Genomic DNA, 23,249 nt, shown 5'->3' with positions numbered 1-23,249 from the left:
AACTACTTGATCCACTGCCTGAAATGGAATTTCCATCCTCTCCTCTTAATCTTCTTATATGCAGAACACTAGATAGCATGGAGAGAATTAGCCATAAAACTTAAATCTGTACCCTCGTTAGCACGCATCGAATCAGAAAGCCTTTTTGATCCTTCCTGTCTTTCGATGAATTAAACTATCACTGATAGCTAATGAGCGTTTGCCTTTTCTTCAAAAACCTAAAACTTGATCGTACTTAAAATGTTAATTTCCATTTCAGTAAAAATATCATCAGGTTAAACCCAACAAAAATGAGAAGAATCTGCTTTACAATTTCAGCAGAAATCAGGCTTGAGTAGGGAAAAGAAAGGGAAAGGGAGACGGATGTAGGGAAGCAAAGAACAAGGAACACACACGTGAGGATGAAAGAACTGAGGGAAAAGGAAGAGCAAGGCAAGGCAACCGCACTCCTGCTTCTTACCTTATCGCTGGGCTCTAGTTTCTTCCCTCTGAGGTACCATTCCACTGGGATATCCTCATAAGACAGCTCGCAGTGGAAGGTGGCTGTTTCTCCTGCAGTCACTGTGACATCCTTTAGAGGCCTCAGAAGACCAATGACTCGTGCTTTGCGAGAGGAAGGAAAAAGCTTTGAGTGACTCATTTTGTAATTCCAAAAGGATAAATACAGATTTAGTTATTAATCTCCCTGGTTGCTTTCTTCAAGAAGGAAAGAGCCACAGGACTGCCCACTGTTCTCACTCCCATGTGAACGTGGCCCCTTGGTGCCCAGAAGGGGAGAGCTAGTGGCCTGAGAGCGGGTATCTGTAGGGGCCCTTTCGTTCTGATATATACAAGGTCAGCAGGAAATTAGTGCTGCATCTGTCTCTGTGCCGGGCGTCAAGTTCCTCTTGCTACGGAAGGTATGTGACTTCCAAAATAACCAAGCCTCTGATTGGGAGAGGACAAGGGCCGCTCAATGTCATAGCCTGCCCAACCCATAAACACTTTTGCACCTTCCAAAAATGTTAGCCTGAAATGAGTCTGAAATGCCCACACAGCAAAGTTTTTCTTTATGGTGCTATACTTGTACAGCCATTTGAAGGATTTCTTTAAGGGTCTTTAAGTGTTCTGAGTTAGATTCTTTTTCTATGAATATCTACTTTGAGTGAAAGAATTACGAAGTGGGAGATTCTGACTTAATTTTCTTTTGTTCAAATGGCAAGGTCAGTGAGATTTCCAAAACTTTAGAATCTGAACCACAGTTGTATGAGGATGACAAAAAGTAAATACAAGAAAGCCAGTTTCTATACTTTAATAATGTCTTCTAATTAATTGAATAAATCCAATTAATTTCACTCACATCCATTTGCTGCAGAACTATACAATTTGTTTTCAGCAGAAACACATAATACTTACGTTTTACTCGGAGGTGGGCACTAGATTTAACATTGGCAGCTTGGAAATCTACCCCACCGGTCTGGTCCAGTCGGCAGTTGTGCAAAATAAGGAAGTGCATTTTGCCTTCTTCCTTGATCTCACACTCCTGTACCCAAAGAAAGAAAAGTTTTCGTTGGAAGTCATCTTCTTTGGTATTTTTTTCTGAGGATATAATATCTTAATTAAAGGAATTTACAAATAACTGGTGAGGCGACTATATAATTTTGAGTTTTGTGAAAGAAAGCTAACAAATATTATTCATGAAGGCAGTGTTTATTTTAGCCACATCATTTTGAACCAACTAGCAGCATCACAGAATATCTACAGCCTCATACCGCTATGCTGGATCAAAAATACTGCAAGTGTACCTGTCCAAGCCCATTCATAGACCCTAACAGCTCTCTTTGGTTTGAGGTCTGGTAAAGAACCTGGTATGTTTTAAATGCCTTGCATGCAGTCTGACTTTTCTCCTGTCCTTTTCTATTTCATACACTCATCTAGGTGTTGACAAGTTCAGAAATAGCCTTACAGGTGTTTGGAGTAGTGCCTCTCCCTTGAGTTTCCAGTTGGCGTGGATATCATCTTCCGAGATTTCGGTTTCAAAGCGGGCCGTCTCAGTCTCCATCACCTCCACACTGTACAGGGGTCGCACCAGTTTAATTTCCCGATCTAGAAAAAGTGCAGGGCCAGCATGTGTCATTGGCCTCTGGCAGAAATAACTCCAACAGCTTCAAGAGTGAAACTTGTGGAAATTTCCTTACCCTCAATCTCAAGCTTTCCTGAGGTCTTATCTGTCCCACAGTCACAGGTGTACTGTCCAATATCTGATTTCAAGGCTTTCTTTAGGATTAGCATGCGCTTCTTGCCATCTGCCTTAATAACAGCATTTTTAGATGGCTTTATCTCCTGTCCATCTTTAAACCATTTCACCGGTGCATCTGCTTTGCTAATTTCACACTGTAGAATCACTTCACTTTTCTCTGTGCCAGTGTAATCTTGAAGCTTTCCTGTAAAGTATGGATCTCCCTCTGCAAGTAAAGCATAAGTGAAAAAATTGTATTAACCACTTAAGGAGATGACAGTCTCTTGGAAAGTTTAAGGGACAGCTCACAGAGGTCTGGGTATGTTTAGAAATTGCACCATGCTTCCACAAACATTTAACATGTTTATGTTCAAAAGTTCTCTAAAAGTTAGAAACAGAATCAATGCCTGGGATTTATCAAAATCTAATCCATCTATATTATATTTTGAAGTATTTTATTAACAGTAGTTTGAAAGATACAATGAAATTTAGCTTCAAACCTAATTATGTGTTCCTTCATTATTCAGATGAATTTTTAATTTCTTAGCAAAGCTCTTATGCCTCGTTTACCTGTAAGCTTTCAGATTCACATTATTAGTCTTTCTTATATCAATTGTTTGCCTTTGATAGTTTCTATATATGTTAGACTTTATATATAATCTGCCTAATATTAAGGGCCCAGGAAAAACAATGAGCTTTATTAATGTAAGTTCTGTGATTCCTAGGGACTTGAAAAACATTTTTCTGAAATAATTTTGATAAAATGAGGGGAGAAGAAGTGTTTATATCCCTATTTTAAACATGACAGGGCTCAATAATTAACTGAATTTTAATTCTGATTTGAGCTGGCTATTTTGTGAGCCAGAGTCTATCCCTTTAAAATCCTCATATTTTTAGGTAAAAACATTTGAGAAACAAGCCTAACAATATATGTGATAGTTTCTTAAGGATAGGTGTTGCTTTCATGCAATATAACCCTTGAAAGAATTTTATATAGTAGATACTCCACAAATTTCTGATGAATTGAATGCAATAAAATTAAATTGGAAAAAAAAAAGCACCTACCTAGCACAGTGAGTTTGGCTTCTGAACTTAAACCCATAGCTTCTACTTTAATTTGAGAGGTGTCATCAATAGAGAGGTCTTTGAATGTGATGGAATGGGTTTTCCCTTCATCATGCATTGAGACCAACTTGCTGGTATGCAGGCGCTGGTCGTTCTTGAACCAGCGAACACGAATGTTATCATGGGACAGCTCCACAGTAAACACAGCACTTTCCCTCTCTTTGGCTGTTACATCCTTGAGTGGGGTGAGGAATTTGAGTCGGATTCCTATCAAGAAAAAAAAAACAAACCCTTATTAATTCCAGTCCTTAAAGGAGGATATATAAAAGCAAAAAAAAAAAAAAAAAAAGCAATTAAAGTTGGCCTGATAAAACTGTTTACCTTCAATGATCAGTTTGCCACTTGTGTGCTTATCTTCAGCTTCAAATATGTATTTTGCTTCATCTTCAAAAGCAGCAGATTTGATCACCAGCGAATGCCTAGTGCCATCCTTAATAAGCTCAGTTTTGTCATCACCTGTGATTTCCTGGGTTCCTTTCAGCCAACGATATGTTTTGGGCTCCCTGGATACTTCACACTCAAACTTAGCCTCATCTTTCTCAAAGACTTTAACATCACTGAGAGGCGTGATGAAGATAAGTGGCAATTCTGAAAAAAGAAGAGGGTGTGAATGAAGCCAGAATATGATTCCATTCATCAATTCTGGGTCCCATAAGGAAGCCTGGCAAAGAAAATACAGAAGGGTGGCTGGCAGGTGGAGTGTACCTTTCACTTTCAGATTGGCTGCAGATTTAGCGTTGGCGGCTTGGAAGGAGACCTCGCCTGTCATATCCAGCTGGCAGTTATAAAGGACCAGAATATGCTTCTTCCCGTCTTCAATGATTTCACAGTCCTGTTTGGAGTGAGGTTAGGAGGAAAGAGAAAGGAGAACATCATTTTCATCACTGGTTATCCCTACAAATAATCAAGAGATTTCATACCAGAAATGTATCATTTTCCACCAACAACCAAGCAAGCCCCCCACCTGTGTGATCAGATCATTGTGACTTACAGGGGAAGCAGTTAAAGGCTCTCCTTTTAATTTCCACTGGCCATGGACATCTGGTTCAGAAAGTTCGATTTCAAAGCGAGCTGTTTCACCCACAAACACTTCTACTCCATACAGAGGTTTTTCCACTTTTATTAGTTGGGCTGAAATTATACAGACTTTTGTTTGAATGACTGAACAAATAAACTGCAGGTTCAGATAGGGTACATTTAAAAATTTTACGCAACTCACCCTCAACAGTGACATTTGCTTTTGTCTTGTCTGTGCCACAGTCACACGTGTATTCGCCTTTGTCTTTCAGTTTTGCCTGTTTGATTTTTAAGATGCGGCGCAGGCCATCTGCCTTGATAGAGTATTTGGGTGAAGGTACAATCTCTTCCCCGTCTTTAAACCATTTCACTGGCACATCTTTGCTCACTTCACACTTCAGAATAATCTCATCCTTCTCGACTCCAGTCTTATCATGTAATTTCATAGTGAAGTAGGGATCGGCCTCTGTAAAAGACATTCAGCAGATGATCAGAAGAACGTGAAAATGAAAGGTAATTAAAGAGTTACAGGTTGCAAAATGTTTAACTATTACCCACTCCCACCATCCAAAAACTGGCTCTTGGTTATAGTTGGTCACATATACCTAAGACCTTCAGATTTGCTGTGGAGCTCAGGTCCTTAACCTGAGCTTTGATCTGGGATATATCATCCGGTGTCACTTCTCTCATTTCCAGCTTGTGAAGCTTGCCCTCCGATGAGATGAGTACAGTTCTGCTTGTGTGGAGTTTGACATCATTTTTGAACCAGACTACGTGCATTTTTTCATGAGAAAGTTCACAGACAAAAGTTGCTGTTTCACCTTCTTTCACTGTTTGATCTTCAAGAGGTGATATGAATTTCAATCTTATACCTGCAATGCAAGGTAATAGGCTCAGAAATACAATTTAGTTCAGAAATATTCCACTCTAATCTGTCTGGTAGAAAGAATCTGTTTCACGTGGCATTTATTGAGTCACCTTTTCAAATGGAGCTCTCCTCCATTAAAAAAAAAATTAAGGGGGTTGTTTTGATGGCAATGTGAAAATAAAGTCATGGGGCCGATGGTCACTTACAGTTGTTAGAACTTGGTGTTCTGTCTTTAAAGTCAGATACTCATGTGCCTAACTATGGGATGTTAGAGGCAGATCTCACCAGCTCTCACCTGTAACAAATAATCTTGCTGAGGTCTTCTTGCCCTCCACTTCAGCAGTATAGACCCCTTCATCATCAAACTGAGAATTATTGATGACAAGAATGTGTTTCTTTCCATCAGCAATGATATCAAACTTGTCAGATGACTTGATTATATCAGGTCCTTTAGACCATATAACATTTGCCTCTCGAGTGAGGACACATTCAAATCGAGCCTGTCGCTTTTCTGGGACCGTGACATCCTTCAGGGGCACGGCAAAGTCAAGTTCGATTTCTGAAAATCAAACATTAAGAATGAGGTTTTTCAGAATGCAGAGGACTTATAAGATGAAGTTGAGCACACTCCACGAATTCTAAAGGCCAATACCTTTTACTGTCAGAATGGCAGTCGTGACTGCATTAAGTGCCTGGTAAAGAACTTCACCGGCCTGGTCCAGTTTGACTTTGAGCAGAGTCAGGAAGCGTTTGCCACCATCTGCCTTGATTTCACACGTCTGAAAAATGGCAGTTTTAGTTAGCATTTGAATGAGATAGAATGTTTCAGATACAGATTTCTACAGAGTCATAAAAATAACTGTAATACTACTAATAAAAATAAGGAAAAGTGTTTTGTCATAAAATTTTTTAAAAATTGCTGAGCTGTCCACAAATAATGCATCAGATTTCTTCCCCTCTTTGACACTTCAGAAGCTGGAAGTAACTCCATCATTACTGAACCAAATCTGAACGTCAAACCTGATTATAGAATGTAGTTATTTTATATGACTAACAACTTATTTTATTTTTATTGAGGTATAGTTGATTTACAATGTTGTGTTAGTTTCTGCTGTACAGCAAAGTGATTCAGTTATACATATGTATACGTTTTTTAATGTTCTTTTCCATTCTGGTTTATCACAGGATATTGAATATAGTTCCCTGTGCTATACAGTAGGACCTTGTTGTTTAACCATTCTATATGTAATAGTTTGTATCTGCTAACGCCAAACTCCCAATCCATCCCTCCCCGATCTTGCCTCCCCCTTGGCAAGTCTGTTCTCTATGTCTGCAAGTCTGTTTCTGTTTTGTAGATAGGTTCATTTGTGTATATGACTAACAACTTAAAATTAGAAATTACTCACAGGTGAGGGTCTTAGAAGTTCTCCCTTCAGTTTCCACTCTCCGGGAATGTCTGCCTCTGAGATTTCTGCATCAAAGCTTGCACTTTCTTTCTCATAAATGGTAACATCCTCTATTGGTTTAAGCAATTCAACTTCACGATCTGTATTGGTAAACGAGGAAATACCATAAGGCTTTCAACAACCTAAAGATGCTTTTGTGTGTGTGTGTGTGTGTATGTACATTGTTTTGCCTCAGGCTCATATACAAAACTTATCTTTGAGAATAAAAGGTAAGATTTTTATACCTCCAAGTGTCAGCTTTGCAGAGTATCTTTTCCCTTCAATTTCCACTGAATATTCATCAATATCTTCTGGCATAGCATTCTTAATTTTGAGGTGTATATGATTTCCATCTCTTACTATCTCAGTCTTATCAGTTGGTTCCAAGGGGATTTCATCATATCCTTTGAACCACTTAATGTTTGGAGTATCCTTTGCTATGACACAGGTGAAAACAGCTGTCCCCTTGGGTTTCACATGCTGATCTCGGATGGGTTTCACCAGCCAGTCTCTAATGACTTCTGTATGACAGTGAGGTCAGAAAGATAATTATGATCTGAACAAGTAATATAAATAACTTCCTTAGTAAATTTCAGAAATAGGAAAAAATTCTCAAAACTGGACATGATTAATCTGTTATGATTTGATATTCCCCCCCCCCTTAGATAAGGTATAAGACTACTGATATCCTGATACTGGGAAATAAAATTCTCTCTTCTCTTTTCTTAATATAATAATAAGTAGAACTAAATTTCCCAGCAAAGTACTAACCTACTACTTTCACGCAGGAGGAGCACTCCAGGTTGTTGGCGTTTTCCACAGTCACTGTGTACGTCCCTGCGTCGGAGTCATCTGCATCATTGATGGTCAGGGCCCGCATCAAGCCAATGATGCTGGGCACAATTTTGCCGGGTTTCTCCACCACAATCTTGCCATCCTTCCTCCAGACCACATCACGTTCTTTATTTAAGTCGCAGCTCAAGTACAATGGCTGTCCTTTGACCACTGTGACTTCCTCTTCAAGCGTTTTTACAAAACGCACAGGAAGTTCTGTGGAGAATTGTGGTATTAAGAATCTGCAGAGACTTTTCAATACGTACAATATTTTCAATGAAATGAAGCTTGGAGATAAGAGGTTTTGTCCAAAATGACAGTAAAAGTTGCTATTGAGGTTTACTGTGTTAAAGTTTAATACAGACCATATTCATAAGACTGGAAATTACCTTCGACAATCAGTTTCGCAGTGGAGGTCTTTTCCTTATTTCCCAGACGTAAAACACAGGTGTATTCGCCAGCATCAGAAAGCTGAACATCAATGATATGCAGCTTTCTGTCTTTCCCATCAGCGATGAATCTGTGCTTTGGGCTCTCACGGATATTGCTACCATCTTTCATCCAGCTTGTAACTGCAGTAGAGGGGGAGACTAAACACTCAAAGATTGCAGAAGAGCCAACTGACTCTGCTTCAGTCAAAACAATGTCTTTGATTTCTTTCACAAACTTCAGTGGCACAGCCTTCAGCTGGTAGGTGAACGGAGCTTCGGCAGGCGGTTTCTCTCCACCACTTCCTGGTCTTAACTTTTTCCTTTCAGCTTCTATTGGTGAAGGAGTCTTTTTGGCTACACCTAATTCAAAATAAAATTAAAAGTTGAATTGGCATTTCCGTAAGGGTCAGAAAGTGCATATCTGGCTGTCTGCTGGATGAAACCAGTGATAGAGCGACCAGAAGACAAGAAGAGAAAATTAAAGACTAGGCAACTGAAAGGTCAATTGAAGTTATCCTGCTTTCTTTCAGAAAGAAAATGAGGTGGCATAAGGAATCCATGAATAATAAACGCTCTTCGTTTTCTCAAGTTTTAAAGCCAAATATATAATGTCCAGATTAGCATCTAAGTATTTTATCTGTCATGTATAAATATCATGTATATGAAGAATGAAACTAGGAACTTATAGGGTTTATTATGCTAAAGTATATATTTTATATATGTATTACCCACTTGAATAATATTAGAGGTATATTAGTTGCAATATCAGAAGACATACTAGTTTTTGCAGAATCAATTAGAAGTCATAAAGATTGATGTAAATTTTGAATTTTTTCCCCCTCGTACAGAAAGTTTCCCTTGAATGTAAAGTTTCCCAGAGTGAAAGGTTACAATTCAGGTACAGGGAAATGAATCTTACCTGTGATGGGAACTTTTGGCTTGGCAGCCTCCTCTTTCGGTGCTTTGGCTTCTGAAATAAAAATAAAACTCAGCATTTAAACAATTTTCAGGCTTATTTCATGCTTAGTAGTAAACCACGTGGGATGAGTCAAGCTCTTTATTATAAATATTAATGCATAAAGAAAAAGTTAGATTTATATGACTTCCATGGAGAATATTTGGATATTTCCAAGACGGCATATTCTGAGAATGATGTGACCAAGCTAAATTGCCAATGTTTTTAGGATTCAAAAATTACTTTCAGCAAGTAATTCTTCTCCCATTTCTGGAAGGCTTACTCTTTCCTTGTGAAAAAGAGTTTTATTCTTGCCTAGCTATGTAAAGTATTTTATATGTTTAGGTATGTGCTGGTTATGTGAACCAAGGAAATACGTTTTTGTCAACAAGGAATCAATGTAGGCAAAAGGGAAATGACCCAGAAGTTACTAAAGGGCTTTCTTTATTAAGTTGGGCAGATAAATCCAGAGAAGACTAAGGAAAAAGAAAGGGTCTATGTTCTACAAATGCATGGATTCCTTTGAAGATTTACCTTAATTAGACAATGAACTAAGGCAGAACCAAGACAGTTCCTACACTTAGAGTTTAATTCAGTTCACTCAGGGGCAGTATAAACTGTAGAATCAATTCCCTAGTGTCAGGCCCTGGGGATGTGAGAAAAGCTGTAGTTTTACACATACTTAATCATCTCAATGGCAGTTATCGTCTTTTTCTGAACTAATTAAAGTTATCACATAGAAATCATAAAAGCTTAAAAGAATAACGCCCAAACCACAAATATCAGTGACAAAATATGTTAATATAAATATTAAAATTAAACTACAGCCAGAAGAACATAGTATATTGTCTCATGTTATTAAACACAATAAAAACCCATATATTTCTATAGGGCTTACTATGTACCAAGCACTGTGCTAAGTGTTTTGCATATATTTAATCCTCACAATAATCCTAGTAGGTAGTTATAGTTATTATTCTGATTTTACAGACTAGGAAATTAAAATTTAAAGAGATGAAGGAAGTAGCCAAAGATCAAATAGTTAGGACGTGTATTTATCAATGATCAATACATGTCAAATCATTTTTGGTTTTGAGATTATCACCTAAGTGATGAACTACTAATAGTTCATGTACAATAATAAGTATTTTGTTTGTACCTGAGACAGCTGTATCACTGAGTTATTACATTTAAGAAAATTATTATTGATCTAAATTCTTATATAGATTTAAAGGCTGAACTATGCAGTCCTGTTTTTTTCTCCTGTTCATTGTGGTAAAATATACCTAACATAAAATTTGCCATTTTAACCATAAAATGTACCATTTTAACCATTTTTAATGCAACTTAATTCAGTTGCATTAAGTACATTCACAATATTATGCAACTCTCAACACTATCCATTTCCAGAACTTTTTCATTAGCCCAAAATGCAATCTTTTTTAAAAATGAGAAATGATTCCTGCAGGGCACATGGGAAATTTGAATCTCCATGGGATTCCTATATGTATGTCCTTAGAGAGTATCTGTACATCTTAATTTTCATCAGCACTGAACATATTCATTACTTAATCTCAAAAGCATATAAAGAAATGGTCTTTTGCAGGAATGTACATTTCAATTGAAACACAATAGGCAGCCATGGGTGAGATATTAGGTTGCTATAGATTAGCAGATGAAGAAAATTTAATTGAGAATTTATATAAGCTCCCACAATTGAAATGATGCCTATGTTTCAACAAAAAGAGAGCTTGATTTTTAATGAAGTTTTTATTAAGCCATCAAAACAAACAAGCAAAAAGAAAACCACAGAATAAGTACCTGCTTTCTCTCCAGCGACTGGCACCGTCACTGGGGCAGCGATAGGGGCTGGTGTGGGCTCCAAAGGAGGTGGTTTGATTATTTTCACTTCTGTAGAAAGATGTCCATTGCATTAATGTATCCTTTGTCACTTCCTAAAACATCATTTGGTGGCCTATTTGCCTTCTCTGATGTAACTTTAAAATCTCCTAATAACTGGTTTTTCAGAGAACAATATATTCTAACTGTAATAAAATCTATATACAATATAATAATATATTTGAATATATGTAACATATTATATTAAATAAAATATAGCATTATAATCTAATAATACATTGGGACATTAGAAATCATTTGATGCATGCGGACTTTACTCCCTTTTTCTTATTAGCTACACATTAATTGTGTGAAACATGAAGGAAGATGCTGTCGACATTGAGGATAAGCTTGCTTACCTGGTTCAGGCTTTGGTTTTGGTTCAGGTGCAGTGAGAGGTATTGCTGGCTTAATTTCAGGCACTAAAACAATTCACAGTAATAAGCAGATTATCACAGTATTTTTGAAGTTTTTCACAAAGTCAAACCAAAATTGGGCATGTTTAACATATCTTGGAAGGTATTAGAACTTGTACACATATAGTCACCAAATCAAATACTCCAAGTTTATTTTGCATTTTAAACAAAATACTTAGAAAATATAGTAAGGCAGTTTTACTGGTTCTAATGCTGTTTTTCATCTCATTGCCCATAAATACAATTGTTTTAGTTTTTAAAACTTAGTAATTTGGGCTTCCCTGGTGGCGCAGTGGTTGAGAGTCTGCCTGCCGATGCAGGGGACATGGGTTCATGCCCCGGTCCTGGAAGATCCCACATGCCGCGGAGCGGCTGGGACCGTGAGCTACGGCCGCTGAGCCTGTGCGTCCGGAGCCTGTGCTCCGCAACGGGAGAGGCCACAACAGTGAGAGGCCCGCGTACCGCAAAAAAAAATATTTAACAAATGGATGGACATGAGGCAATTGCACATGAGAGTGAAATGGTAAAGAAAATTAAGCTGGATGAGATGAGCAGATCAAGGTCATGTGTTGAAATCTTAATGCCAGTGTAATGATATTTTAATTGATGCATATTTGTATTTTTAGAGACAACTAAGAAAATGCCAGAAAGTTTGTACCTTTTGCTGGTTCAGGAACTTTCCTTTCCCTTTTGGTAACAGTAGCTGGAGGTGCTTCAACCTCTTCAACAGCTTTTGGAGGTGGTTCTGGCACTTTAAGATAATAAGATGATTTTCTAGCGTTATTTTAGGATTTGAATCCTTCGAAATCAACTGATCTGAAATAATCAGATCAAACTTTTTTCAAAAGCTCTATTGATGGCTTAAAAAAACCCTTATATTCTATCAATTAATTTCTATTTTCTCTTCTTGACTCTGCTTCAATTTATTTTTCTTTCTTTTATTTCACCTATACTTGCCTCCCAACTCCATTATCTCTCCCTTTCTAAATCGCTTCAAAATAGTTCCAAATATACTCTTTGTGCCTAGGCGAATGATAAAAATCAGCCCCCTTAAAAGCCCCCAAATTTTATGAAACATTTCTGACACCTTCCCATGAAGTCATTTTGCAGCCAACTTGATTATTTCACAACTGTTTCTACTGGAAAACTTAAGTGACAAAATAATAATAATAATAATAATGAAGTGCAGGGAAATGCATGAATATATTTGAGTCCTATAAAAATATTTAAACAGAAAGCAGACAATGGAAAACATAGACTATGTGACAGATGAAATATGAAGCTACATTTATATTTAAATCCATTTATGTTTACAAGATAAACTTTTTGTTAAATGTCCATTTTGTTAAAAGATAATTTCACAAATTGTTACTGAGATTCCTACCTGCAGGTTTTTTAATTTTTTCTACTTCTTTAGGTTCTTCTTTAGGTTCTTCTTCAGGTCTCTTTCTTAGAACTTAAAAGACAAAAATATTTATATGTAAACCAAGACAAACAAATGAAGATGTTGAATACATTTGACAAATGCAAATAATGTACAAAGCAAGGAAAGTGAAAAGCATGCAACCTAGTGCACCGGGGAACTTGGTATTTACACTAAAAATGCTTAAAAAAAAATCAAGGGTTGTTACGTTAATTAAAACAACACTCAGAGTCACTTTATATCTATGTAGATAGTCTGTTCAGAGTTAAATCCCTGGTAGGAATGACCCAAACACAAAATGAATAATTTGAAGAGCAACAAATTCTAATCACAATCCAATGTCATAATTTAATGAGAAAAGAAGCATTTAAGTAAGTATAAAGTTTACTGAAGTGGAGTTGGTCAAAGAAATGTAGCCTAGAAATAAGTAATTGTATGTGAAGAAAATGTTAGAATTTGATTCTTCATTCAAATATCTTGTTTCTAATTCTTTAATATTTTATAAGTCAACAAAAGTTCAGTTTTTAGAAAATGTTATTTATTAGTTGTGGTAATCCTGTGTTACACTTTTTAAAACTGAATGCTGAGTTTAGGCTTAAATAGTTTGGTGTAATTTAGAGTATTTAAGAGGTTTAGTGTATTTTACTACATAATTTGATTATGAAAATGGCAGCTACTGTCATTAGTTTAGAATATTATCAATTTAGTCATGTCTGTTAATGTTGTAAATTTCAAGATACTCTGCTCACAAAATGTGTCTTATTTTAAAAAGATGGAAATGATTACATTTAATTTTCAATACAACTACAAATGAATTTTGATAAATTGGGAATCTAATTTAAAAGAAAACCAAAGGACAGAAACATTTTGTAAGCTTTCCAGTCCTTTTTGTGTGTGTGTTTGAAGCTGATATAACAGTTGAAAAATACTATACCGCTTTTGAGAACAGCTTCTTCCTTTGGTTGAGGTTTAGGTTCAGGAAGTAATTTGCGAACTTTCTTTTCACCTCCAAGCACTTAAAAGAATATGATTTAAATTTTGAAGTGAATTCATATAAAAAGTAAATTTCAACAAGAAAAATGTCTCTTTCAAAACTAGTAACTACTGTATAAGTAATAATTTTTGTTACATATAAATATCACAGAATTTGAAAGCAGAGAATACACTTCAAGTTGTTTCCTCTGCAAACATCTATATAACCTTGTGATGAAATTCAGTTGCATTAACTACAGGCAAATATATTCATTCATCTTAAAAGTGTCTATATTGACTTTATGAATCTTTCATCAAATACAAGGTTCTTGACAGCATCTTTGCCCCAATCTGCAATTGTAGATTGCCCAAATCTACTCTGATATCTCCCCGACCATCATCTATAGTAGGTGTTAGTGACATTATTCAGTCTTCTCCACTGATGAGAGAAGAAACCAAAAGTATCTGGAGTTTGATAAGTTTCTTAAGAAGCATCCTTTCTTAAGGTCCCCTTTTTGAACTAATACTAACCTGAAATTATAGAACTATAGAATTTGAAAGCTGGTGTTAGAGCTTATTTTTAATGAATAAGAAAATGTTCTTGAATTTAAACTAAAACGGACCCAAGGAATTCCAAATTAATCCCATCTTTAGTGAATATCAAGCATGGCAGACGATACTATATACAGCAGCCTCCTATTACTACTGTAGCCCTAATGGTTTTGAATGGGAAAAAAAAAAGAGAAACACTTACTGATTATTGAACCATTTTACCTCTCTACTAATGTCAATTAAATTCTAATTTAGGGCTTCCCTGGTGGCGCAGTGGTTGAGAGTCCGCCTGCCGATGCAGGGGACACGGGTTCGTGCCTTGGTCCGGGAAGATCCCACATGCCGCGGAGCGGCTGGGCCCGTGAGCCATGGCTGCTGAGCCTGAGCATCCGGAGCCTGTGCTCCGCAATGGGAGAGGCAACAATGAGAGGCCCGCGTACCGCGAAAAAAAAAAACAAAAACCTAATTTAAAGCATTATTTATTTGTATCATGTAACATTATATTTGCTCACACACCTACAATCTGAATTCTTAGCTATTTCTAAATTTCCCATTTGGTGCTTTAAAAAAGACATTTGCAATTCATTAAAAAGTTTTTGTTTTATGTGAAAACACAGCCATGCCTGTCTCTTACTTCAAATTTTAAACACGCAGAAGGGAAATATGTAAATATTTCACTTTAAATAATGACTTTTTTCTGTCAAGTACTGATATTTTAAGTAAAATTTCACAGTTAAACATTAAATTTTTTTATCCATGATAAATTGTGCTGGCCTTTGATACTATTTTCAAGTTACCAATATTTGTAATGTAAACAATTTTCATTGATCAAACTGGAGATGCCCATGCATTTAATTAACATAAGTTGGAATGGCATAATATCCTTTTCTTATTTAATGGATATAGTGAAAATATATCTTTGTATTTGTTTTTCCATATTATTATTTTATCTTTAAGATCTTACTGATATATGAGACACAGGTGTAGAACACACCATTGTAGTTATTACTTTTAAAGTCATTATATGTCATTACATGTCATTTTAATATTTGCATGGCTTTGTAATAATCCTTTACTGGTTAACATCCATAGTAATATTATTTTGTAATCTCCATTTTATAAATCAGGAAATATACATTCAGATGGGTGATTTTTCCAAAATTCCAGAGTGAAACAAGAACTGATTCAACTTATGAGTCTGGATGCGTTAATTAAACAGAACACTGGTTACCCACCATACTTACTGGAAAAGTTCACAATTTTAATTTTAATAGATGTTTTATGATTCATTTATTTTCCTTTAGGGTCTAAGTTTAGATAGGGAAAAATATTGTTTAAAGAGAAATAAATTTTGAAAAAATGACCTGCAGTGATAATGAAATTGCCCTACAACATGAGATCTGTACACCTGAAAGAATGTCTTGGAATCCATGAGAAAAAAGAGATAGGAAAGCCACAAGGAAATCCCTATGAATCACCTTAATAGTATAGAAGAACAGGACTTATTTTTAGCGCTTATAACACTGGCTAAAATATTGTTGTTCAGGTGAAATTGCAAAGCATTTTAATCTAAGACATGTCCTGATATTAATGTCAGCTAACCAGTAAAATTTAATATTTTTGAGTTTAGGAAAATTCAAGAAGACATATGTAGATGAGACAAAGAAAAAAACATCTACTCAGGAATGTATGAAATTGATGGGAGACAAAGAAAGCAATACTCATGAACCAGGACCATAAAAGCTACAAAAATACAAGAAATCAATGAGACTACTCTGATTATTTTAAAAAAGGAAAGAAGAAGAACATTCTAGAAAGCAGGAAGAGCAAGGAGTCAGATGAAGGGATACTGCATATGAGCGTTTTCTAGACTGTGAAATACCTTTCAGAGGTGTAAGCTCCACTGCTTCCAGAGCCTCAGGTTTTTCAGGAACTTTCTTCTTTGAAATAGCTTTAAAGAAGATGATCTTACTTTCATTATTTGTTTATTTAGTCTTATCTGAAGCAAATGATTAAATACGTGCTCTAAGAATCAAAACCAGGCTTTGCTTATAACTCAAAAGCATTAATAACAGCCAAGAACAGCCACTGAAGAACATACAAGAAGCGTTCAAACCATGAAAACAGATTGCAGTTTTACCCCAAACTTGAGTAGTAAGTTAAAGTCTGGCTGAGAAGGAAGATAATTTTTGTTCTTCGCAGGAGGAAGAAATCTTCCTTTGCATATAAATTTTACATGAAGGGAAATGTATTTAAGTGTGTGTCCTCATGGAATATATTAACCAACAGATGTGTAGCCTTTTAAGAAGTGATCACTTTTTCTATGTCTGATTAAAAATGCCAGAAGCTTCTCCTACAGGCCAAGAGGGTTGTAGAGAGGCAAGAAAGAAGTCTTACCATGGAAAATTCTGGCTTTGTGTACATGTGTAGGTGAGTATGGGAAAATTGCTCACCTAAGATTATATCTAGATTATTTTAGATTGGGAAATCTCATGAAATCTCATGACACCACAAATAAGACAACATTTTGTTGAAATAAAAAGAATAATATGATTTTGCTAGTTTATTTCAGCTTTTAAAGATGCTATTTAAAAAATTAAGTAATGTTGAATCAATTCAAAGAGAAACCTAAATGCAAAGAGAAAGAAAGGAAGTTTAACAATGGGAAGAGATGCTGGATATCAAATGTATCCATAACCGCTCTTTCTAGATATGGTGAGGACAACCAGGGAACACAATTGGGTTTTTATTAAGTTGCAAAAAAAAAAAAAAAAAGTGGGGAAGCAGTGCCAGAGCGTTCATATACCTTCCTTTCATGGTTTATGAACACATCAGCTATTGGATGCCATAAATATATTATCTATAGTATATTTTAAAGCATATGTCATTCTTTAAGAACAAAGTTTTGGCTTTTGTATAAATTTGCTACTGCAAAATTAAAAATATCTTGCAGAGTTTTCTTCTACATTCCACATGCACAAGATCCCAAAGATATGCAGAGCAACCATGCTTTGAAATCAGAAACTCCTTTCACCCGACTCTGCATGAGAAAGTTAGTTGGACAGCCCCTGGATTGAGATGGCCAGGATGAAGCTAACAATGGTGTACTTTCTGACTCTTGGGGCAGCAGGCATGGCCCAACAAGGCACCCAGGGCAGCATAAAACACAGGTCTCTATGGAATTCCCACAGATTGATCATGTCCGAAAGTACATATTTTAAAAATACATTTCTTGCAAGTAACACTTCAGATGTCTGGATAGAAGTTTGGAGCAGGCTAATAAAACTTTGGAAGTGGCATTTTATACCTTTAAGCTGGAACATTTTCTCCTTCAGGTCTTCCTTAGGTGGAGCTGGAGGAGGAGCTGGGGGCTTTGGTTTGGGTTTTGGTTTCTCAATAACCTTCTTTTCAGGTTCAGGTTCTTAAAAGAGTATTTCAGGAGTATTAGTATAGGAATATGTTAATTGGTATGTGGATATACAGTATATTCAGTAGAAATTTTGGTATATTTATGAAGTAAAAAGTTTGCTTTTTTGGATACATATTATTGGTATCCAACATAAAACGTAAAAGTGTCCAGCATAAAATATAAGAATATCAACACTGTACATAGATAATGAGAAATACGGCACAGGCACTAATAAAAACAACAAAGGAAGCATCCATATAAGCCACATTGATGTGAAATAAATAGTACAAATGACATGAATACATAAGACTGAGATGCACATTTAAAACAGAATATCTTACATACAGGTGCAAAGAGATGTACTGTACACGTAGAACAACGCAAAACACATATGTATCAGATGAAGAATATGGTGATGAAGACTTAAGCCCAATTAACTGAGTACCTTGTACTGGTATTTCTTCAGGCTGTGGTTCAGGTTCAGGTTCTTCAGGCTTAACATACTTTTCAATTTCACGTTCTTTAAAGAATGGTGACAAAGGATAAGAGACTGTAATATAAAGTTCTTCACAAAGACTCATAGAAATTTCACATAGATGCAAAGATGACAGTCACAAAAACAAAAATACACAAATTCACTTACATAGAAAAAGAGGTAAGATTTCTATTTTCTTATACTCAAGCTTTCTACTGACTATCTGATGTATGTTGATGGCAAATGAGATGACTTTTAATATCTGACGTTGGGTTATCATTTGAGGATCCAATACAATTATTCCAGTGTTGTCTCAGTAAACTGTATCTTTTAGAATTTATAATTACCATCAAGAATAATCAGAGATTCTACTTCAAAAGAAGTATAATGATTTGAAAAACAAAGCAGTCAAACATGTGCTACAATGCTTTTATATAAAATTTCAAGAAGGAATGTTACCCTATAAATACTTTTGTATTTCTAACAGGAGTTTTCAAGAGATTTAAAAAAAATTATATTTATATAATATATATCTACCTTCAACAGGGGGAGTCACTTTTCTACCAATGGTTATGGATGCTCTTTCTTCATATATTATTTCCTCAGGAGACTCTTCAACTTAAAAAACACAGTGTTTTATATTTTAGACTGAATTCAGAATAGAATACTGCAACTGCTAAGTTTCAACATATCAACTTAGTTACACATTATAACATATTCTTCAGAAGACTTCAACAATACCAATAATTTCACTACAAAAGACAGACAACACATAAATACAAATGATCCATCTACAACCAAAGCAAGATGATGAAGACAACTGTCATCTTTCCAAGATTTATAGAGCAGTCATGTACCTTGGACGGGTGGAGCGTCTGGTTCTTCAGGGGTAGGAACTGACACTTTCTCTTCTGTGATGACTTCCTTGGGAACTTCAGGCACTTTAAAGATATTGATTTTGTTTACTATTAAGAATTTAGAAGGTGTATAAGATACTGCAAAGAGCAGGCAAAGAATACATGGGAAAGTACTTCATCTTATAAGACTCTGTGGGGAAACTGGCTTTGGAGGCAAGGCACCCTTTTTTATAAATGAGTCCTTGCAGCCTTCTTCATTTATTTCTCTTCCTCTGTGTACCCTTAAGTGTAGATGTTCTCCACTGGTCTACTTTGATGCTTTGAAAAATTGGCTCTACATTCTTTGAGCAATCACTCCTGCACTCTCAACTCTTATTTCCATGGTGATAACTTCTAGATCTACATCTCCAGCCCTGATCTCCTTCCTAAGTTCCAGATGCATGTTCCCAACTTCCATACTTGAAAAGTGAAAAATATATTTACTATCTTCTTTCTAATATTAATTTAGTTTGGGGACCCAATGAACCATCCTCATGGCTTAGCTTCAACCCTTACAATCATCTTGGGCTCCTCTATTTCCCTAATTGCTTTGAGAATAGACACCAACTCAATCTCCACCTCTCTTAAATCCAATCTCCTTTTCCATCTCTATCACCACTGATCTTGTCCAATTTTTGAAGACCTTAAGTAACTGCAGTGGCTCTTTTCTATTATCATCCTTTTCTAAGAGTTTGAACTGCTGCCAGTTATCTGAAGCCCAACTCCTTTTAATTTATACACTGCTGAAGCTTCCTATTGCCCACAGACTAAAGTACATGCCTTATACTGGCATTCAAAGAACTCCAAAATATGACTGTCATCTTTATATCCAGCCTTATCTCTCAGGATAGGCTGGATTTCTCCTACTTGCCTGTCTCATTTTCTCTCTTTGTCTTCATTATTTCCCCCTTTTTTTCTGTAAAATTTGTTTTTGCATATACTTATACTTCAGTAATTTTTGCTCTAAGAACTACTATTAAGATGTGCAGACAGCATTCAGAGAAATACATATTTTTTTCTTCATGGTAGGTACCTTTTTCTCGCCGGACTTCTGGTTTTTTGGTAACAGGCACAGGTTCCTTCTTTACCGGAACAAGTTTCTTGGGCAGCTCAGACACTTTGAAGACATTAGTTTTATTTTTAAAAGAATATTTAAAGACATTGAAAAAAATGTTAAGAATAAAGAAACTATAATTAACAGAGCAGCATTAAAATTAATGAAAGCAAAATAAGGACATTTTTGTCCCTAACAATGAAGACAACTTATTGGATTCCAGTTTAAGATATCAGAGTACTTAAAAAAAAATTATGATGTCAAAGATTATGTGAATACCTTTAACTTCTGGTGTTTCTGGCTTCTTAACAGTTGGGACTTTCTTCACTGGGACAACTTTCTTTGCCATCTCAGGTACTTTAAAGATATTAGTAGCGTTTAATAATATAAAATTGCAAGATGCAATATGTACACATATACTTGACAAGTCTGTTCAGCACTGTAACATACAGATAACAGTTCAACACATAATACAGCACAATACAAAATAAAGAAAGAATGTCAAGTTTTAGACAGCACACAAAAATGAAGTAAATATTTATTTTACTGTAAGTACCTTTAGGTGGTGGAGGTTCTGCTTTTTTGATGACAGGAACTTTCTTCTCTGGAACAATCTTCTTGGGCTCTTCAGGCACTTGAAAGACAGGAATTTCTTTTAGAGTCAGATGATTACAATGAAAAGTTTAATGCTATGAATAAATAAAAAAGATCACACATTTCTTTGCTATGCACATTGTTAAACTCTGTAGGACAAAAGTTTTATGTGTGCAATTGACTTTTGTTCTTGCCAATGAGGTCAAATGTTAAGGAAGGGGACAGAAGACAGATTTTACCTTAAATAAGATATATAATAGACATAAAAATCAAATGATGTATTTTCCCATTCAATGAATCCTGTCTTGTACCTGCCGGAGGTGGGGCTTCTGGTTCCTTCTCTTCTGCAACAGGAACTGGCTCTTCCTCTTCAGGAGCAATTTCTACAGGTTCTTCATATACTTTAAAGATATAGTTAATTTTAGTTGAATGTATGGAACAATATTCTAAAATGCATAAAATGCAACACACAATAAATAGTCATCTTGATTTCTTCCCTTGTTTCTATTAATATCGTTTCTTGTTTTTGTTAAGATGAAATCCATCTTGTTTGACTGATTTCTGTTTCTATTGATTTGAATGCTTGAAAAGCCCTTTTGGTGTTTAATGTTATTTATAGTCATTAGTTTTCCTGTCCTACTTTGTGTGCGTTAGAGAAGCTTTGTTGAAACACCTTATGATGGCCAGTGTAGATACCGCTGACTGATGACCCAAAATAGATTTGAGATTGGAGCTAATTAAGAATAGTGAAGTAAGACAAATAATTAAAGGACAGAAAATGGCCAAGAGATACTGAATTAGAAAAGTAGAGGAACAAGGCTTAAATTAAAAACAGTCATAAGTGGTAAGCTCATAAATGGCATTACCTATACCTTCTGGAGGAGGGGACTCTACTTTCTCGGGAACAGGGACGACTGGTTTCTCTTCTAAGACAGGTTTCTTTGGTACCTCTGGCACTTAAAAGATATGAGTTGGTTTTACTTCTGGGTAGTTGAGAAATACATGAAATTTATACCATATCTAGTTCACATCTAGTTCAAATAACCCAGGGAGAGATCCAAGAACAAAATTCACAATTAGGCCAGTGATCTGTTCTTGGATCCACATAGTGGGAAGACAATGTAGCCTATTAAGATTAACAAAACCATGTTAGTAAACTCTTCTAATACTTATAACAGATGTACCAGTTTTTTTTTTAGTGATGCTATTTAAAAACATTTAAAACCCTAAACATCCAGTATAGTAGGTTTGTAGTTGTTAATATAAGATGTTTGACAAACAAAAGGGTTTCCTATAGTAAGTGACTTTTGAGACCAAGAGTGAGTGCTTTTCTACAGAATCTCATTAGTAACACGTACCTTTAGCTGGTGGGACTTCGGGCTTTTTGGGAACAGCTACTTTCTTTTCTGGAAGGACTTCTTTTGGAACTTCAGGCACTTAAAAGATATTAGTATTTTAACATTATGAAGAATGACTTGTAAATGCTCATCACATTTACACAGAGCAAAACACTTCAAGAGATAAAGGCTGTATCCACCTCCATGAAACAGTGGACAGTTATGAGTACCTTTAGCAGGTGGGACTTCTGGTTTTTTGGGAACCACTGGAGGCACTTTCTTTTCAGGAACAACTTCCTTGGGCACCTCGGGCACTTTAAAAGACATTAGTAGTTATTAGCTCATAGTTTCAATGACATATGGAAATCATTAAGCGGAGCAGCAGGACATAGCTTTTTAATGGCAGACATTTTTCTGTAGGAAGCAGTGGCAGTGGGAAATACCTTTCACTGGTGGTGGTTCAGGTTTCTTGGCAATGACGGCAGGTGGTTTCTTTTCTGGGACAGGTTTCTTAGGTGGCACGGTCACTAAAGATATTAGAATTTATGTTTTAGAATCAGTGAAGAAGAGTGAGAAACAAGAGAAAAGCCCATAATGCCCAGAAGTTTTGTGACAAGAAGAGCTAAGATTGGCAAAGGCAACCCAGCAGCTGGCCAGTACCTTTTGGAGGAGGAGCAGGCTCTGGCTCTTCCACGACTTCAGCTGGAGGCTCTTCTGGGGCAGTTTCCTCAGGCTCCTCATGCACTTTAAAGACACAAGCTCATTTTAATGCTAGAATTGACTAAAGTATATGAAATATTTTGCAAAAAGATTTTTACAGCACTAAGAAGAGAGTTTTTCTTTTTAAAAATACTGGTTTGGAGAGTTTCATGATTACCTGCTGGGGGAGTACTTTCCGGTTTGGAAGGAATAGCTTCAGGCACCTTCTTTTCTGGGACAGCTGCCTTTGGCACCTCCGGTACTTTAAAGAGATTAGTATTTTCATGATTAGCCAGAGTAAAGACAAACAGACAGTGTCAAACACAGCAACATGGAGGTGGCTACCTTTGGCTGGTGGGACTTCTGGCTTTTTAGGAGGCATCACATGTACTTTCTTCTCAGGGACAACTTCCTTGGGAGCCTCAGGCACTTAAGAGATATTAGTAAAATTACATTTAGGAGTTATGAGACCACTAGATCAAAATGTTTTTGAGAGCAGAAGAGTTTTATCTTCTTAAATCCAAGGTGAGTGACAGCTACCTGTAACAGGTGGGACTTCTGGCTTTTTAGGGGGCATCACAGACACCTTCTTTTCAGGGACAACTTCCTTGGGAGCCTCAGGCACTTAAA

The 23,249-nt window shown here is 36.1% G+C and overlaps 1 protein-coding gene across 1 annotated transcript in view; it reads right to left on the bottom strand.

The window, feature by feature from the left end:
• TTN (titin) overlaps nucleotides 1-23,249 on the bottom strand; it is a 277,521-nt gene that overhangs the window by 104,420 nt on the left and 149,852 nt on the right. Inside the window, exons 157-190 of the mRNA XM_029224548.1 lie at nucleotides 23,160-23,243; nucleotides 22,965-23,048; nucleotides 22,798-22,881; nucleotides 22,581-22,664; nucleotides 22,364-22,447; nucleotides 22,151-22,234; nucleotides 21,942-22,019; nucleotides 21,456-21,539; nucleotides 20,895-20,984; nucleotides 20,546-20,623; nucleotides 17,463-17,576; nucleotides 16,038-16,106; nucleotides 13,566-13,646; nucleotides 12,593-12,664; nucleotides 11,867-11,959; nucleotides 11,152-11,214; nucleotides 10,715-10,804; nucleotides 8,858-8,908; nucleotides 7,897-8,298; nucleotides 7,445-7,723; nucleotides 6,919-7,194; nucleotides 6,635-6,774; nucleotides 5,881-6,007; nucleotides 5,524-5,787; nucleotides 4,966-5,232; nucleotides 4,563-4,826; nucleotides 4,335-4,474; nucleotides 4,049-4,175; nucleotides 3,665-3,931; nucleotides 3,284-3,550; nucleotides 2,178-2,444; nucleotides 1,946-2,085; nucleotides 1,396-1,522; nucleotides 461-603 (exon numbers count right to left, since the gene is read on the bottom strand). Coding sequence (XP_029080381.1) covers nucleotides 461-603; nucleotides 1,396-1,522; nucleotides 1,946-2,085; nucleotides 2,178-2,444; nucleotides 3,284-3,550; nucleotides 3,665-3,931; nucleotides 4,049-4,175; nucleotides 4,335-4,474; nucleotides 4,563-4,826; nucleotides 4,966-5,232; nucleotides 5,524-5,787; nucleotides 5,881-6,007; nucleotides 6,635-6,774; nucleotides 6,919-7,194; nucleotides 7,445-7,723; nucleotides 7,897-8,298; nucleotides 8,858-8,908; nucleotides 10,715-10,804; nucleotides 11,152-11,214; nucleotides 11,867-11,959; nucleotides 12,593-12,664; nucleotides 13,566-13,646; nucleotides 16,038-16,106; nucleotides 17,463-17,576; nucleotides 20,546-20,623; nucleotides 20,895-20,984; nucleotides 21,456-21,539; nucleotides 21,942-22,019; nucleotides 22,151-22,234; nucleotides 22,364-22,447; nucleotides 22,581-22,664; nucleotides 22,798-22,881; nucleotides 22,965-23,048; nucleotides 23,160-23,243 — 4,964 coding nt within the window. The remainder of the gene's footprint in view (nucleotides 1-460; nucleotides 604-1,395; nucleotides 1,523-1,945; nucleotides 2,086-2,177; nucleotides 2,445-3,283; nucleotides 3,551-3,664; nucleotides 3,932-4,048; nucleotides 4,176-4,334; nucleotides 4,475-4,562; nucleotides 4,827-4,965; nucleotides 5,233-5,523; nucleotides 5,788-5,880; nucleotides 6,008-6,634; nucleotides 6,775-6,918; nucleotides 7,195-7,444; nucleotides 7,724-7,896; nucleotides 8,299-8,857; nucleotides 8,909-10,714; nucleotides 10,805-11,151; nucleotides 11,215-11,866; nucleotides 11,960-12,592; nucleotides 12,665-13,565; nucleotides 13,647-16,037; nucleotides 16,107-17,462; nucleotides 17,577-20,545; nucleotides 20,624-20,894; nucleotides 20,985-21,455; nucleotides 21,540-21,941; nucleotides 22,020-22,150; nucleotides 22,235-22,363; nucleotides 22,448-22,580; nucleotides 22,665-22,797; nucleotides 22,882-22,964; nucleotides 23,049-23,159; nucleotides 23,244-23,249) is intronic.

This window comes from Monodon monoceros, unplaced genomic scaffold (assembly GCF_005190385.1).
Source record: "Monodon monoceros isolate NGI ecotype Baffin Bay Population unplaced genomic scaffold, NGI_Narwhal_1 Super_Scaffold_16, whole genome shotgun sequence".
Classification (NCBI taxonomy): Eukaryota; Metazoa; Chordata; class Mammalia; order Artiodactyla; family Monodontidae; genus Monodon; species Monodon monoceros.
This window is presented reverse-complemented; position numbering and strand designations above follow the sequence as displayed.